At 48.3% G+C, this 17,694-nt stretch overlaps 2 protein-coding genes across 2 annotated transcripts; both read right to left on the reverse strand.

The window, feature by feature from the left end:
- Positions 1-188: 188 nt before the first annotated feature.
- CSUI_003819 (imp-specific 5 -nucleotidase) lies at positions 189-9,661 on the reverse strand. Its single transcript, XM_068064014.1, is given in 8 exon segments — positions 189-648; positions 1,696-1,870; positions 2,548-2,643; positions 3,148-3,389; positions 4,246-4,378; positions 4,955-5,108; positions 6,048-9,459; positions 9,467-9,661. The coding sequence occupies 7 exon segments, from the start codon at positions 7,989-7,991 to the stop codon at positions 450-452; spliced, it is 2,943 nt and encodes a 980-aa protein (XP_067924008.1). The 5' UTR covers positions 7,992-9,459; positions 9,467-9,661; the 3' UTR covers positions 189-449.
- A 2,056-nt stretch (positions 9,662-11,717) lies between these two features.
- CSUI_003820 (uncharacterized protein) lies at positions 11,718-17,396 on the reverse strand. Its single transcript, XM_068064015.1, has 2 exons — positions 16,373-17,396; positions 11,718-15,305 (listed from the first exon to the last, which is right to left on the reverse strand). Exon 2 carries the CDS (start codon positions 15,051-15,053, stop codon positions 13,221-13,223), a length of 1,833 nt encoding a protein of 610 aa, XP_067924009.1. The 5' UTR covers positions 15,054-15,305; positions 16,373-17,396; the 3' UTR covers positions 11,718-13,220.
- Between the last annotated feature and the right edge of the window lie 298 nt (positions 17,397-17,694).

Here is a 17,694-nt window from a genome sequence, read left to right on the forward strand (position 1 = left end):
TTATGCCGATACGTAGCAGCTTAGATACGAAAATACTAGGTTACCTGTCTCGGCAGTAGCAATAGACCCACCCTCGACATACACTATCCGTACCACTGACAAGACCTTCACTCCCCCAACTAATATTCGGACAGTCTCTATACTTCTTTTGTAACAAAGAATGTAATCAGTAGTGTTCCGTGTATAGAGGAATGGATTGAAAACTGCTACCGTTATTTAGCCAGCACATGGGATAAGAATCTTGACGTTGTAACAGCGCTGATAGAAAAATACGGGAAATCCTTCTATATGAGGTACAAAGTTGGCTAAACCTCTTCAGCCTCCATAAACACGCAGTGATCGGGACAGGAAGGACGCGAACGTATGAAAGATGTATATACAGGCACTGGAGTTGAAGCAGACAGATGAAGATAGCCTGTCTTTGCACTCTCCTAAGAACATCGCGGCGGTTAGTCTTCTTCCTTTTTTTCTTTGTTTCCGCGGTCGTCTTCCTTTTTTCTTTTTCTCTTTTCCTTCTCTTCCATCTGCTCGTTCGAATCGAGAGATGGAAGAGCCTCTCTCAAAGGGGGAGGCGTAACAAGAAGAAGTTCATGTAAGACTGCAGCTGTCTCTTGGGGGTTAGATATCCAGACCGTCGGAGAACACACTCTGAATACAAAACGAGAACACACGCAGAAACGCCGATGGTGTGGTCATCATCGATGTTCCCTCATCTTCGGTCCATATCAATCGAAACGTACGCACAGATGTTAGTGAAGAAAAGTGAATAATATTGATCAGTAGGTACGTACACAGAGACGCATCATGTCCCCTCAGAGCGAGAGACGTTGAACTGGCTGATGCAATCGACAATATGTCGATAGCCTATCGCGATACACAACATCGACTTGCATCTACATACGCATGCACAGTCACATACAACGGAAGCCCGCGAGCAATAGTATCCACTATCCGTTCTACTATGGCAAACCGGTAGAAAGTACGGTACAGAATACAAGAATTTATATGGTGGAAGAAATACACCAGTGTCACACTGTGTCTTTGGTTTCATGTTCTCTACTCTCCCTGTTTCTCTGTAAGTGTATAGATGGAGAAAACTCTACAAACACCGACACTCGCAGCAGCGCCCCCCCCCCCTCGCGCTCTAACACCTGTGCAGTACGATGCAACACACTCAGTCTACTACATCTTCTTAGTTATGCACCGATCTATGTCTGTATGTGTATATATATACATCTGTGTATCTACAACTATGCATGTATATGTATGTGTGTACATGTATCTATATGCGCGTGTGTTGACACATGTATATATGTATATATATATGTATATATGAACGCATATGTATATGTATGTACATGTAAGGCTGTGTATCTGAACTCAAGGCCACTGAAAGGATACTTCTGAATACGCCACTGTCACCTCCCTCTGTACCAGCATCCTTCCCTACAAACTCATCCGCCTTGCCTTTCGATCTATAGCTACCCGCCTATGTCCCAGTACACGCATCCGCATGTGCGCATGAGAAGAGAGCATAGATCCAGAGCAACCCAAGTAGAAGATCCTCACGTCCTAATCCCCGTTACAAGTACTCTTCTCTGTTTCTTCTATCTGGCTATCAATAGTCATCTCCGCCGTCTGTCGTCAGAATATTGCTATGTGATGTAGATACATACAGACAGTCTGAGTACATACCTGGCAGCTAAATCGTTTCCACTAGCACCAAATTGATCGCCGACGTGAAGACATTCCTTAGGAGAGAGTTGAAAGAGTCCTTGCAGCATCGCTACACCTTCTGCTTTATTCCCTATATCTACCCACACGTCTTTACCTCCATTGAATGCGCTCCATGGCACGTCCATATGAGGCCCTAGAAAGACACATATACCAGATACATACACCTATGTACACATGTATCGATATGGAAGTAGCCACACACCCCGTAGGTAGTTGTATATATCTGGGTTGGCAGAGATAGCTAGGGACAGTTCACTCACTGTATGTGCCAACGATATTATGAGTACGAGTTCTGAGTGAAGAAGAATAACGCAGGGCAGAGTGCACCGAGGAGCCGCTGAGTTATCCGTGTGCAAGAGGGTCGTTCTGCTCCAGGCACGTAGATTCGTGTCATTCTGTACGTCTATTCATGTATGTCTATCCCGTGTAACACATTCTGGTTGGATGGCGAGAATTCGTGTACATGTATATACCCATATGTGTATATATATATCTCAATGTACTCGTACTACCTGTCTGCTGTACACCGTCTGCTAACCTGGACTGCATACATACACACGACTTCTCAAAACTACACTTGAACACAGACAGTCAAGATAAACATATACATGTAAACAGATAGGCACAAAAAGAAAGAGACCAATGTATACACGCCTATATTCGCGTCCAGGCATGCGGAGAGGAAGTGAAAAAGCGAGGATTCCTTTCGTTTTGTAGGGAAAACTGATTTGAAGCTTTCACGCGCGAACCATGACAGAAGAAAAAACAGGAAGCGAGGATCAACCGACGCCCGCGTAAGACTCGACTCACCGAGCTCATCCCTAATGATTCTTCTGACTCGCATTACAATCTCTTCTAAGTTCTCCCTATGCATGCCTCCGCTGTGCATACACCCGAAAATACTCTCTAGAGATGCAGAAACAGCAGAGATATATAGCCAACGAAAAGACAGAGTTTCACCGTCTCTAACTCTTCAGCTTTCCTCTTTGGTTTGCTGTATTCTCTGGATTTGATACATACATGCATATTGCTAAAAGATGTATTTTCTGAGCTATACCCATGCATATAAACATGAATCGATATGTTGAGACAAAGAAAAAGAAGGGCTTGTGAAAGAGAACGCGCGAAATGAGAAGGGGCCCACGAAAACGCTGACAGCATAGAGAGAAGACACGTCTCTTTTTAGATCTCTAGCGATGTGAGTGTACATACGCATAAACGCTCTAGACGTAGGCAGATTCCTAAATTGACCAGGCATATATATATATATATATATATATACATGTATATGTATGGCTCGCACACGGCTGTGGAATGACTGCACGCATGATTTTCTTCGTTCTTTCCTTCTATCTTCTCCTTACTTTCTCTATCTTTCCTTTCTTTCTTTCCTTTCTTTTTCTTTCTCACCATCTTCGTCATAAGCGCCATTTGCATGATCTGCTTTCTTCAGTCCCGGCGGTCTTCGTATGAGTCCTACAGCTCTCTCCTTTCGTAAGATGCATGCACGCAGTTTGAAATCTTCACTTAGTCTTCTTAAAGCCTCCTCAGCCACATCTAAAAGACGCTGAGAATCGATGGGACAGCATCGGGGTCGAAAGAACGTCCATCGATCCTCAGGAACAGGAGCTAGCGTGAAGGAAGGGCCCAACCTAAAGGAAAGAGAAAACAGATATCGCGTGAAGAGACAGGGCCAGAGGAGAGGGATGAAAAGCAGAGCTCGAGGTAAAACGGAAAAGAAGAGAAGAAGAGTGAAGCTCCATCTGGCCTTGGAGAAGGATGAAGGAAGAAAGTGGGGTAAATGCAGATATGCTTTGAAAGGACAGAGATCGCATAGAGTCGCTGACTTTGTTTCTTTCACGTGAGTCACTTTCCATTCAATCGTGAAAAGAGAGAACGCACTGCAGGTAGGCCTCTACGGAGATCCTTCACTCATATGGCGACAAGTAGAGATGCAACCGGTGCCGGGGCACTTCTGACGACGGAGAGACGGGGACGTGTGCCTCACTCGCATACATACTTCACAGCGAGTACGTAAATAAGCTACAAGGGGTTCAATATATGTGGGGCTAGCCCCCCTACAGATCTATGAATGCAGTAAGTATAGAAGGAGTAGCAGCTTTGAACAGAGAGACAAAGAACTGCCAGGAGGACCAAAGAGAGACACACAAGACCTTCACGAGAGTAATGAAGAAAAAAAAGGAGCAAAAAAAGAAGCGTCCACAGAGATCTACACTACGGGTAAGAAGTGTTCCGAATAATGGTACACATGTGTGCTAAACATCTGCTTCTTACATTGTGCGGATAGTTCTTCTACATGTGATAACCCTCACACTCACATACAAGAAGGGACAGAGTGAAGCTATAAAAACGGAAACTCCGACTGAAAGGGAAGAAGTCCCCCGTCGCGCCAAACATATGACGGACAGCGGCCAGAAGAAAGAAAGATAGATAGACGGAATATAGAAAGTTGCGAAGAAAAGAGAAGGGCTTAGGTTGAAAGCTTACTGCATGAGGTAATTGGATTCACCTCCCATAAGATAGAAGTTTCCTAGAGCTTCTGAGGAGATGTGATTCTCACGGAAATACTCGAAGAGAACTGCCAGTCTCTCATGATACCTCTGCACTTCGTAGCCATATCCTAGTATTAGCAAATGCATGCAAAGAAAATCGACGTGAGACGGAAAAGAAGAAGAAACGTCTTTCAGTTCGACTGAAAATCTCTTCATTCTCAAGAAAGATATACACCCGTAAATGTATATGTGTGTACATGGAAGGGTGCGAGATATACGCATGCATGGATATACGTTCTGTGAAGGTTAGGCCTAGCGACTGAGTTTGCTTCACACCCTCTACACCGCTCCATGTGCTTGAGCAGCACATACACACGAAGAAGATGAGAGAAACCTTCTAACTCCAAACACCTGAACAAAATAGTATACGGATGCAGGGGCGTCAGCGAGCTACGTAAAGACAGATTCATATGAGTATATACACATGTAGAAGGTAGACATATGTATATGAGACGCTTGAGGGATCGCTCCTGATGTCTTGGTTGGTGGCACACGTCTCTCTCTCTACATACATGCATATGTATACAGAAACATGCAACTGAACATATACATGCCTGGCGGTCTATACACTCGCGTGTAGCTGAACACATAGATTCACTACGTCTTATAGAGTCATCCCCCTGCCGCCTCTTCTCCTTCCTTACCTGCAGCAGTGACAACAGCGACCTTCGTTCCTCTTTGAAGGAGAGCTGCGATTTTCTTAGCAATGCGGAGGTCCGTGAAGTTTGCTCCATCAGGGTAAAGTGTCTCGTCTCCATCCATTGTTATCAACCGTAAATGCGAGCGACTCTCGAGAATCTATACATACACGTAAATAAATAAACGGAGTGAGGACAGATAGATAAACAGATTACCGAGAGAGATACACAGATCAAAGACAGATAGAAGACGCATGTAAACACACATACAAAGCAAACTTGAGAGTGCGGAGATAGAGAGAAAGAGACAAGTGTCTTGACCAACATGATTCGTACAGAAAAGAAACGAGAGAAAACAAGATACACATATCTAACACAGTAGAGTTCGGAACAGCCTGCCAGCAGTTTGAAGCATATGGATGGTATACCTCTACGATAGAGAGGATTCTCCCCACATCTTCCTTTCCCTCTCCGTCAGTACATACAAGACGCATGCGGAGCTTAGGAATACTTTCAACAGTCTCTATTTCTCTACCTATCTGGAATCTATCTTCCTATCTTCAATCTACCTGTCATTCTATCTTCAACAAATCTATCTGAAGAGGCGCAGTTGTATTGCCTCTTCCTCAAATCTCCATAAGAAAAGGTACGTATACACGGGGACACCCACTGGACTCATCGACATTCCTCTGCCCTGTATCTACGTTCTTGGACACCTTGCGGGAGGGAGGTCATCTGTATACAGAAAGCATAGATTTGCCTACATCATAATTACGCAGCGAAAGAGTATCTTCGATATGAAAAGGTCCCCTTGTACAACCACACATACACCTTCACCTTGTGGGATTCTCAAAACTCCACGTATACCACCCCGGCTGTTTCCTCATAGTTGTCTCTCCACATATCCGTTCATTCATCATGAAGAGAAGTTGCACTTCCCCTAGTTCCTTTCCGTATGCATATTACCTTCTCATGCATGCATGCCCTAACCAGGTCGCTCTCTCCTACGACTGAAAAAAGAAAGAGAGGCAGTGATATGAGAGAGAGGGAAGAAAGCAAACAGGAGATAGAATGTGCGAGGTGTCTATCATTTACTTACTTGAGCTAGATTAAGAAGCGTTCTGCATTCATGAAAGGATGGAGGCACCACTTTTCTCTTTGTTAATCCGATACTTGCATCGATTCTCTTGAAGGCTTCAACAAGCTTTAACTTCGTGAAGAAGGGCATATCTCCTCCTAATCGACAGCTTCCACAGCTAGCACTTCCGCTTCCTCTTCCATCTGTATCTCCTTCTCTTCTGTCTACACCTGAGGGGGATGAAGATGATACATGTCCATTGTTATAAGAATGTGAATAGCCTCCAAGAGAACTTCCGCTTCCTCTATGTAAAGGAGAAAGGAAAGTGAAGACGCCTCTCGACCCCCCGCCCCCTAGAGATCCGAAGGAAGCAAAAGAAGAGATGATAGGAGGGCAGAAGAGTGGTGGCTGTCGAGACGGTCGACTACCTTTCTTCATTTCTCTTTCATTATCTTTCTTATTCTTACCATTCTTCTTCTTTACCGGGAGAATAGAAGGAGATTCTTTCGCAAGAGATCCATCCGCATCATCTACACCCTCTTCTTCTCGCTTGTTCTTCTTATCCTTCGATGCATCATTGTCTTTGATCTCTCTCTCTCTTAATGTCTCCCCCTCAAGCCGTCTACAGCGTGCTTCATAACTGTCCTTCTCGTCTTTTTCTATCTTCTTGTTCTCCGTTTTACTTCTTTCTTCTCTGTCGTCTTCTTGACGATCTCTCTCTAAACCTCTCTCTCTTCTTTCTTCTTCTTCTTTTCTGAAATCCGATTCATCATCTCCTCTCTCTTGCGCTGTCCTTTTCTCCTCTCCTGTCATATCTCTTTCTTGCTCTTCACCTTCCGCGGCAGGGAGATCCTCAACGACAACCCCTCCACACGTACGGTAACAAGAATACTGTTGATGTGAATGCCTTCTTAATAGACCACTAGGAAAACCTGATGGATCTCCTCTTTCTTCTTCTCTCCCTCCCTCTTCTTCTTGTCCTTTTCTTCGAGAAGAGAAACTATCTCCGAGAACAGAGAAAGATGGAAAAGACCCTCTTCTCTTCGAGACAGCTCCATCCCCTCCTGGTGACGAAGAGAGGCTGCTGGTGTAACTACACCCTTCCTCTCCCTCTGTACAGCTAGCTGCCGGGGTGACCGTAAGGTAGGGACGAAAGACATCGTCGACGACAATTTCATCTTCAATGGCTTGTAATACACTCAAGACAAGAGATGAAAAGCAATGAGCACGAAATAGAGAGATAAAGAGCTCCGACAAAAGAGGTAAAAAATGATCGGAAGTAAACCTCCCTCCTAAAGAATCCGACTGAATGAAACTTCCTGCCCGAGATCCTAGCATGCGACTGCTTACAGGTGAAGAGATAGATGAAGAAGATACCGATGAACATGAATAGGGACAACACCGTGGATCGTTTCTTTGATCTTCATCTTCTCCGTCGTTTTCCTCTCCATCTTCTTCATCTGCGTTCCTTTCTCCTCTCATCATGAGACTGGCAGGAGGGAGTTGAGTGAACTGAGAAGACGAAGAAGAGGAAAGAGCGGGGGGAGAAGAAGAAGAAGAGGAGACAGATCGAAGAGAGCGAGACTGTACTGGGTCATCATGTGCTGCTGAAAAGAGAGGTAGCTCTTCACTAGATGGAGGGGGGGAATGCATGAGCTCTGTGCTGCTTCTGCTATTGGCGACGATAGGGGGACTCTGAGAGACTTGCGTCAATGGAGTTGAGAAAGAGGAAGAAAGAAAAGCTTTCTTTCCTGTGGGAGAGAAAGGAGGTGAACAAGAAGAAGAAGAAGGAGGAGGATGAGAAGGAGAAGAGAAGGAAAGAGGAGGCGAGGAAGAGGAAGAAGACATCTTGTCTTCGTGGGGGTCGACTGAAGAAGAAGAACGGAGACACGTAGAGGTTATTTGTGAAGAGGAGACAGAGGGAGAAGATGAATCTGAAGCAACCCCTTGAATAGGATCTGTCATGATGGAGGAGAGGAAGAAGAGGGGGATGCCGATAAAGCTTGTTTGGAAAAAAGGAGAAGAGATACCCTCAGAAGAGATATGTTTCTTGAAAAGAATAACAGAGGAAGAAGAACTGTCTCCAGTCTGTGAGGACGCTGAAGGGACGTTACGACTAATCGACAAAGAGATGTGTAATTAAAAAAGACATGAGATATGTAGGCAGAAACTGCTCCAATTGGAAGATGAGATATACGTGAAGATACCTATTCTGATACCTGCATGTACTGGAGAATGCACACATATACACCTGTATGAGTCAGTCTGTTAAAGAGCTACGCCCCTAGAGACCTGCTGAACGGGGGGAGTCTTACGGCCGTCAACGCTGGAGCTCTTTCACCTATATATACACTTGAAACAATGAAGTAGTATATTTCTATGAAGAACCTAGGAAACCTTCGATATGTTTCTCATGATGAGACCAATCAGAAAGCCAGCTTCATATTGAAAACAAATAATGTCTAGGGAAACCTGTCCGTTTTTGTCGGCTGCATTTCTCATAACGAAGAAAAGGGAAGTGAAAAGCCTGCAAGTGAGGGAGAGAAGAGAGACGGAAGAATGCAATTGAACCTTAATACGGAAAAAAGACCAACGCCATCCAAAAGTTCTCCGGGACACAGAGAGATATGAGAAGGAGGATCCGCCACGGACCACGCTTTTCTTTCGGAACTTCGTTCCAACAATGAAGAAACAACGAAGATGAGAACCCTACGCCTCACGTGTATGTACACCCGGACTCCTTCCCGTTGGATGTTCTTTCCGCAGGAGATCTACTTGGACAGTTTCACCCGCGGTGAAACGGAAGCACCTAACCTAAGGACATGAGACACAGCAAGGATAAATCTTCGTCTTGCTTGATGGACTACTGCAAAAGAGACACGTAAAGTGAAGGGCCCTCGCACACATCCCGGCAGGGTGAGCAAGCTAATGGAAGAGAGATGTTGCCTGTTCTCACCTCCTTCAAGAACGAAAGAGCTCAAGAAACCAAACGTCACTTAATTTGAAAACTAGTAAAACAAAAGACCTGATGACCTGAAAACCGATAAACTTTCTCCGTTAAACTGGCTTTCCAAAGTGCTTGTCATTCGCATGGGAGAAAGGGAAGAATGAGCCCAGAAGGGAGACGAGCCGTTTTCTCTAGGGGTAAATTGTTAAAACCTTCATTCGCGCTAGATACCTGAGGCAATCAGAATCTTCTTCTCGTAAGAGCAGAATAGATGGACAGCTTTTCTAGCACCTGGCAGCAAGAAGAGAAGATTCAAAGGAGGAGAATCCGGGCACACCGCCGGGCAAAACGGGAAAGCCTCGTGGTGTGTCTACCTCCCTCTCATCAAGAATGTCTTGAGAGAGTTCTGCTTGTTCACTTTTATCTTTCGAGAGGTATCTAAAGACGCTATCGAAAAAGATCTCTTTCAAGACTTCTAGCATCTTTGTCTTACGGTACTTCGTAGTTTTTGAGAGAAAGCTTTGAGTATGTTGCAGACGGACGGGGGAGGCGAGAATCCGATCAAGCGTTTTGTGGCAATTCCTTAGCTTCTTCTCGATTCAACGAAGTCTTCTCAGCTCCAAAGAATCTCTGGTGCTATTTCGGTATGTATAGTCATGTCGTGTTCGCATTCTGTATAGAAAAGACGGGACGAGAAGAAGGCAAATAAGCCGGACAGAACGAAGGAACCCTGGCAGGCCGCGGTGAGTTGATACCAGGTGGAAAGTGGAGAGAGCCACTGAGTAGGAGGAAGAATGGACCTGTCCCGGTTGTTCTAATTCTCACTCGCTTCTGTTCCAGCTGATGAGAAAAAGAAGAAACGGAAGACGACAGATCGGTTTAAGTGAAGATTTCAGCTGTCATTTTCGATAGAGAAGGTCTGTGGGTTATTCTTCAAATCAGCACCTGATGGTTCGACCATTTTCCCTTCTCTTTCCGTCTGGTTGTTATTGTGTGTGGGTCTGAAGAGGAGAGAAGAGAGGTGTGAACTCTTCAGTCCTTCCGTTTGACCGGAAATATAGGGAGCAGACTGGTGAAGACTGGAGACGTTCTGAAGAAAATTGATTAGAAAGGTCGTCTCTCTCTCAGTACATATGCTTTGGATTAGCGATAACAAGTGTTACGTCTGCCTAAGTGCTGCCGACTGTACAGCGGCTGGGGGCACTACACCCCAAGGCCTGCCAGCGCCCCGAAAAGCGAAGGCTTGTGCTGGCAGCGCCACACTACACGAACACTATCGCTGTACGAACGAAGACTTGCACAGAGTCCGCACTCTGTGTTGTCAAGACGTTCGGAGCCCCGCTGACGCTCTCGGTAATCACGGGTTTCCGCTGAAGTATGTGGTTGACCTCTCCTATGAGGTGCTCGACGAGTTGTAGTGTCGCCGAAGTCGTAGTATATTTTGACCTGGAGAGTTACAGGTTCTCTTCCATCTCTCCTGTGGAGACAAATAGGAATCGCTTATTCCCCGCCCTCCGCAAAATTATGTATTTTAACGCACTCAAAGCCTAACGGCCCGCTAATTCCTTTTCTTTCCAATTGGGTGACCCATGGAGCCGTGCGGGTCTCTCAGACACTTCTGAGCTATCTGTTAAGTTCAGCTAGCTGGATTCAATATGACTCTCCTGCGCGCATCTTCCACAGTCGACAAGTTCGAAGAGCAGAGGCAGTCCTAGGCGCGTCACGGCACCTCTTCGATGGGTCCAGACGGACTATGACACCAGGTAGTTGTAACACGTATTAAGAAGTAACAAAAAGGTCGTGTAACGCACAAAACACGGGATAAGGAATGTAAGGGGTAGGTGGGGCTCGCGAGCCTGCAAGACGTTCGGAACCAACTGCGATACTTCTCGCTTACGGTATAAGGAAGAAACACGCATCACACCGCAGCGTTGAGTTTGCCGGCCTCTACCCTAGTCGATGTTCTGCTGGCTTCCGTTCAGTGAAAGAGTAAAGCGAAAACCGCAACTAACTCCCTACTACCATCTGTTGTAGATACCCGTGAGAGTGGCATCTCAAACTCTGCCTCCCCAGATGGGCGTATCAACGACGGTCCAGCTGGCCTATCCCCTTCAGGCGGGAGCTAAGCATCACCTTCACCCGTCGCGATTGGCAGACGACCTGCTGTCTGTTGCGGTCACAACAAAACTAAACATTCCTGAGACCCACTATGCACGGAGAGACAACAACGTATGGTCTGACGGACCAAGGAACTGTACGCGGCCGTGCTTATTGGGCACTAGGAAAATCCCTGGTCATGGCAGGGCTTTGTGCTGCCTCGGGTATCAGAAGTGGGGTGCGAACCGTAGCGTACCGCGCCACCCGTTGGACATCCCGCGGGCACACTAATGCACCTAGGTACGTTCTGTTAACTAGAGGATCGTCAGGGAGAGGTTTGCAATGTGCTACCACAGGAGCCTCGATTGTTTCCTCCTGTCCTGCCTAGTTCGTGAGACAGTCATTTCGCAGAAGTCTTCACAGATAAGCCTGTGATCGAAGCTCTACGAACTGTGGCTTGATTGAGCTTTCAACAGCCCCAGTAAAGGTGTGGACCGCTTGTGTATGCGGGCAATTCGCGACATGCTTCTTTACTTCTTTGGAGCTCTCTCACAAACATTTTGTTTGTGAAAGGCCCCTTCGCGTTGATGAGAAAAAGTGGGCAAGGCATTCAATCAGGCTTTTGTTCTCCATCGTCCGTGCGATCATACCGGTATGATAGTAGAGCAACTTTCAGCCGCAAGAAGTAACAGATGAGGATGCCACGCTAAAGAACTTCTTCAAGAAATACGGAGACAAAAAAAAGAGGTCTTCATAATGAATTCAGAACGCGATAAAAGGACGGAGAGACAATAAGGAACGCAGGCGACAAAGCAGCATACGCAGACTTGTTTATTTCTTTTTCTAAACATTTAGGAGAGAAGAAAAGACTTTCCTTTCCCAGATCAAAGAGAGAAAGACACCACTTTTTCATAGGATGTTGCTTCATACATGGCTTGTCCTTAACAGGTCACACGTGCAAGCCCACTCATCACAAAAAGAAAGAATTGTTTCTGGTAACCACGGGCTCTCCAATCTCTCCTGCCGCCCTAGTGCTCCAGGGAGACCTTAAACCTTATCACTCTCACTTCCCCCCCGCTTCCCTGCCCCCGGTGCGATAGGTGAAGATGCTGACAATACGGCAGAAATCTTAATTCTTCTGTCTTTGACAAACATGGGAGATTTGTGTAGGAAAACATTCATTACAATACTTCCATGCGATTTCTTGTAACCGATTTGAATGCCATCAAGGCGAACACTCTGCACTACACTCCCATTACACTCGTCTGCCGCTGAGAACTTTCCAAAAAAGTAGACACACTTTTGCTTATGCGATCTGGTTCGCGAAACACAACGGGAAAAACGAGTACCTGCTTCAGAGAACTAAGAAGACTGATACGTACTTACTCTTCCCTGCGATCTCGGTTAACTCACTCAAAGCATAGTCGACTCAAAGAGGTACACAGGCCCCGTCATCAGCCCGGCGCAACATGCGGCCACCAGCCCTCAATCATGTGTTTTCACTTCACACACGATCACAGACAGAGGCATACGAGAAAGTGGCTTGAACAGTCACACTGATCCGATAGCTTCACGAAATGTAGGCGGTACCTGTGTCTAGCAAGTGGGGACAGCAAGCGTCTTGTCTCTATCTGTGCATGTATATATACTCATACAAATGTAGTATGTATGTATGCAAAGAAATCTTTTTATGCATCTGGACTGGTGTAGAAAGAACGGAAATGACAAGGGGGATTAGCTCTCTACCTCTTCGTCTCTGGACATATCGCTTCCTAGCCGATGGGAGATGCCTATGAAGCATTTCCCCCGACTCTCCTTATCAGAGAGAGTCTACCATCTCTCGCACTCGAAGGCAACCCTGTCACATTCTTTCGTTTTGGTTCAAGGCAAAATTTCCTGTTACCAAAGTATACCTAGCTAAAGCATCGTCTAAAATGCGATAGTAGAGAGAGATGACCATGCTGAAGTCTACGCTCCTTCTTCAATGACAGTGGCATTTTCTTCTGATAGCTCGCCAACTATCTCTAGCTGAGCGACGGCAGGTCTTGGACGGGTCCACCTTGGTCAGGATTATCTTGATTTCTCTCCCTTCTATTCAGCAGCAGCTTGTGCACCAGCTCTATGTCTTTCCCGCTATCCCTTGGTATTAACTACACTCCACTCCCCCCTCTTTTCTTGCCTTTAGAATTTCTTCTGCGAAGCTGTTGTTTTCTTAGACACCTTTCCTCCTGTAGAATCTGGTTATAGAGAGCATCTGACACATCGGCTTCATCGTAATCGGGATCATCGTCCTTGTCATGGAAGTCGAACTCGGACTCAAGACATGCATTGATGGTCTGTCTCTCTCTGTCTCCTCTCTCTTCCCAGTCTTGGTCTTTCCAGCTCTTCTCGTCACTAAACCGAGCGCTTTGAGGCCGCCGATGTCTCTGCCCACTCTGATGAGCTTTTTCTTTATGGGTTTCCTCCGCTTCCCTCTGAGCAACTGTTGTCTTTTTTTCAGTACGTTCTTTGGTCGTTCCCTGTTTTTTTTCTGCCACCAGGGAAACCTCCTTTCTCTCTGCAGTCTTTTGAGTCAATTCCGCCATGACGTTATCATACAGTGATGCACGTCGCCATCTTCGAAAGCACTGCCGCAGCTGAGCACGCCTGGCGAGGTCTACGGCTTCTTCGAGTTCTATCCATTTCAGCTCCTGTTCTCTTTGCTGGTGAGCTTCAGGCGGAAGAGGGATCATATCCGTCCCTACTCCTGCGTCAACTACACACCCGGGTCCTCTCAACGGAACGGAGGGCGACTTAGCTCCTCCTTTCCCTCCGGCCTGGGCTGTCACGGCAAAGGCATTGGCAGCAGAAGCCGCTGCCGTTGCCGCGGCTCGCGCTGCAGCTGTAGCAGCGAGAACTGCCTCTACCGGACTTGTGAAATCTCCTGTGGGAGAGGATGACGAAGAGAAAGAACCAAAGGAGTCCCCAGTCCCCCTGGTGGCTGCTTCTGTCGCTGTAGCCGCTGCTTTGGCGGCTGCGATGGCTGCGGCTTTGGCTGCGGCGGTTGCCGCGTTAGCAGCCTGGGCCGCTGCGCGCGCCGGATCGTCTACTTGTCTTCGTAACGAAGGTTCAAGGATGCTATCTGCGCTAGTTTCTCCTGGTGATGACGGACAAGCCGAGGGGGGAGGTGAAGACTGCTTCTCGACTTGTAGGTCTTGGAATGCTGGAGATTCCGCCAGGTCTCGGAGGATTCCAAGAAGAATACCAAGCTGTTGTGTCAGTTCTGCCGCGGATGGGCCTGCCATCAACTTCACACTTTTGCAGTAGACAGCAGGCATATCTTTCTCATAAAGACCTGTACCAGAGGCTGAGGAACTCTGTTCCTGTTTTTCTACCGTGCTGTCGGATTTGCTGTGTTGCTGAATGGAAGACGTCTTGCGCGCGGCATCCCGGACGGTACCGGGAGCAGAAACTCTATGTCGAAGCTCGGCGGGGCTTCGTCGCCCATGTCCTTGAGGTAACAGGAATTCTCTTCCAGGCCGACGCAAGCGGTTTCTCTTTCCGCGATTACTAGCACTTCTGGGTCTTCCGTCGTCTTGCTGCAGGCGCTCCGCTCCAACAACGGTGACGTCCGGCACGTCAGACCGCTGACTGGACCCTGCCGATTTTTCGCTGTTATCTTTCTTTCCTCCTGTAGACTTTAGTGGCTGCGGGCCAGTATCCGGTTGACTTCCGTCGCTGCTCGTGCGGCTCTGCCTTCTTTCAAAGAGTGTCTCAGGAGCATGACGGAGTAAAGGAGAAGCAGGACACCGGAAATGCCACGAAAGCCTTTCACTGACTGCCGCTGTTTGTTGTGCAAACGGTAGCATAGGCTGATATCGCTGAGGCAAAGGGTTACGGAATTCCTGCTGTTGTAAGACCTGGAGCTCTTGGACTTGTTGCTGGAGTCTGGCATCGTCAAAGTCAACGACGACTTCGAAGGGCCTGCTAAGCATATCCGGCATCTCCAGTAAGGGCAGTTTTGTGAGTTGAGGCTCGGGAGCCTCACAGATGTCGCGGCTGCTCGGGAAGGGCACGAGAGAACGAGCGTTCGGAGCGGTTAATGCTGTTGTTCTTGATGGGAGCTCATCGAGCTCTACGATGCTTGGCAGCCGCTCTTGACGACGCTCTAGCACGCTCTGGGCGGCGGTGAAGAAGGCAGCCCTGTCATGAGCTTGGTCTCCGAACGCCAGAAGATTGTAGAAGCTGGGCTGGCGCTGCGCATTGGTAATGCGATGCGGACAGAGAAGCAACACAAATAAGTCGTCGGTACGACACCCTGGAGGGACCTTGGTGGCGGCCTCGCTGTCCCTGCTTACATTTCGTGTGAGGTGTGCCTTCCTACCGCACTCACATACTCCCTACGTCCTTCCGTATGCCAGACGGTAACCAGGAAGAACAGGTGCATCGGGTTACGGAGCTCTTCAAGAAATTTCCTCTCTTCTGGCTAACCCAACACCCCCCGAGCGGGTCCTCGGAAACTCAGCTGGAGGACACTCTTGGCGTGTTTTTTTATCTCTACATTGATCCCTAGCTGAGCAGGTTAGTGAGTAAAGCAGCGGGCTACAGACATTCTGCCCTGCCCTCGTGGACTGAAGCCGGGGGGGTCCGAGGCAGTCGTTCGATAGTCTGTCGAATAAAGAGGAGTCACATATCCCAGAACAGGAACAGTGTTTTTCGATCACTTAGCTCTACAGCACGTCAGCCCAGGGGCCGAGCTGCCTGGCTACCTCACCTAACAGAGGCCTGCCTCAGACGCAGCTGTCCGTGTCCCAACAACAGTCTGCCTGACCACTATCGTTTTTCTACGTCATGTCGACTCTAGTGACTAGTCCTACCTGCCCTGTCTCAGCCAGCGTAACCCAGGTGGCCCGCTGCCATGGGCCTACTGTCACTACGTACGTCCCAGTCTTTAAACGGCGAAAAGCGGAGGGCAGACAATGAGCAGCGTAGCACCTCTGCCATTGGGAACCGTTTTCGAGATTTTCCTCGAGCACAGCTCGCGGCAAACAACTAGGCGAAACCATCCAACTCGTGCAGGCTGGTGTTGCCTGACGTCCTGGCAATGCCTTTCTTCGGATGAAAGACACCAGGCCCTAGCTGACCCATTCCAACGCAAGTTCAGTAACGTTTGGTAATGTGCGCAGGAGCCCGTGGTACTTCCTAGCCTGCATCGCGATACTTCCGACTAGATCAATGCTGCTAACTGCTGTCGTACGTACGAAAGGACTTACGGCTTCTGTCTAGTGTGTTGGTACACTTGCTTGTTGCCGTATGAGCTTACCGTCCCTTCCGAAGCAAAGCTGCTGCTGCAGCTGCTGTCGCTACTGCAGTCGTCATCGCTTATCACATCGTTACAGCTACTGCAGCAACTGTTGCTGCTTCCGAGTGTCAAGAGCCGGGGCCTGGTGGAGTCTGCGGAGGAGGCGGATGCCACTGAGGTCCTTGTCAGCCGGAGACGCTCCTCTTCTGATTTTCCTTGAGAACCTACGAATCGCTGGAGCCGACGGGAAAAGGACGCGCCTGACGTTGAGCTGCCGTTGCTGCTGAGCTCTGTAATGCCTGCATCTTGGTGACAGCACAACGCATACGGAGTCACTTCACGAGGCCTACCATGGAGAGCGGACAGCCGGGAACTGCAGCAGGGGACCGCCCCCAAAAAATGGTCCTGGCTGTTCTTGGGGGTGTGTAACCTCAGAAAGAAGCAAGTAGTGTCTACCTGTTCTTAGCTTTCGCAGGTCCTGCTTTGAGGAGAAGCTCACAGTCTCGGGGGCATTTGTCCTCTTAAAGCAAGTCACCCCGATGTCGTGTGCACCGCAGCTTGGTGCCACTGGGCCTTGTGTTACAGTCATGCTTATGCTTCTGTGGGACGGTACCGCTTTGGCGCTTGCTCATGCGTTTCTTGAACCTCCTCCGAGAACTACTGACTCTCAGCTTCACAGCTGAGCTTGTCGTACGGCCTCCTTGGCGCGTTCCGCAGCTAAACTCGCCTCCTTCAGCCCGGTCGACTGGCAGCCCCTGTAAAAGGCCAGGACACTGTCCTTGCTTTCCTGTGCCTTCCGTCTCCGATTCTTCTTCCTCAGCTGCCGCTGTGGCCTCCCTAACCACTTGAATTCCTCTCCCTCCCTCGACATCCCAATCTTCGAGCGCCATGGATCCGATGGCAGGCCGGGAGCCAACAACACGAGGGATAGGGTCGGTTTCATCTAGCGTGAGGAAACGGTTTAGGCCTCCCTCCTCAGCACCACGTACTGCGGTTCGGCGTGCCCCCATGAGCAGGAAAGCATCCATGATTGCGTCGAAAGTCGATGTCTTCCAGAGGGTAGCATCAGTACATCCCACTGCCTCACAAACACAGCGGGCGCTCATGACAGGCACTTCCTGTTGCCTCATCAGCGCGCCAACTCTCGGCATCAGCTTGTCGAGGCTTAGGCGAAGCCACCGAGTGTGAGCGTTGCTGACAACCATGACAATGCCTAGCTCGTTGGCAGCCTCGAGCACCCGCAGCACGACTTCTTCACATTGCCTGAGAGCTTCTTGCATGGGTTGTGGTAGGTCTTCGAATCGAGAGAACTGGGAAGGGTTTAGAGGATCGATTCCCGCGCA

Source organism: Cystoisospora suis, assembly GCF_002600585.1.
Source record: "Cystoisospora suis strain Wien I chromosome Unknown contig_1724, whole genome shotgun sequence".
NCBI lineage: Eukaryota > Apicomplexa > Conoidasida > Eucoccidiorida > Sarcocystidae > Cystoisospora > Cystoisospora suis.

What these genes read in the sequence shown, in the direction of transcription:
- CSUI_003819 (XM_068064014.1), bottom strand. Translation starts at nt 7,991, where the DNA reads ATGACAGATCCTATTCAAGGGGTTGCTTCAGATTCATCTTCTCCCTCT. An exon ending in CGCTGTTGTCACTGCTGCAG is followed by an intron (nt 4,379 to 4,954) that starts GTAAGGAAGGAG and finishes TGCTAATACTAG; the next exon opens with GATATGGCTACGAAGTGCAG. An exon ending in TGGCGCTTATGACGAAGATG is followed by an intron (nt 2,644 to 3,147) that starts GTGAGAAAGAAA and finishes CTGCATCTCTAG; the next exon opens with AGAGTATTTTCGGGTGTATG.
- CSUI_003820 (XM_068064015.1), bottom strand. Translation starts at nt 15,053, where the DNA reads ATGCCGGATATGCTTAGCAGGCCCTTCGAAGTCGTCGTTGACTTTGAC.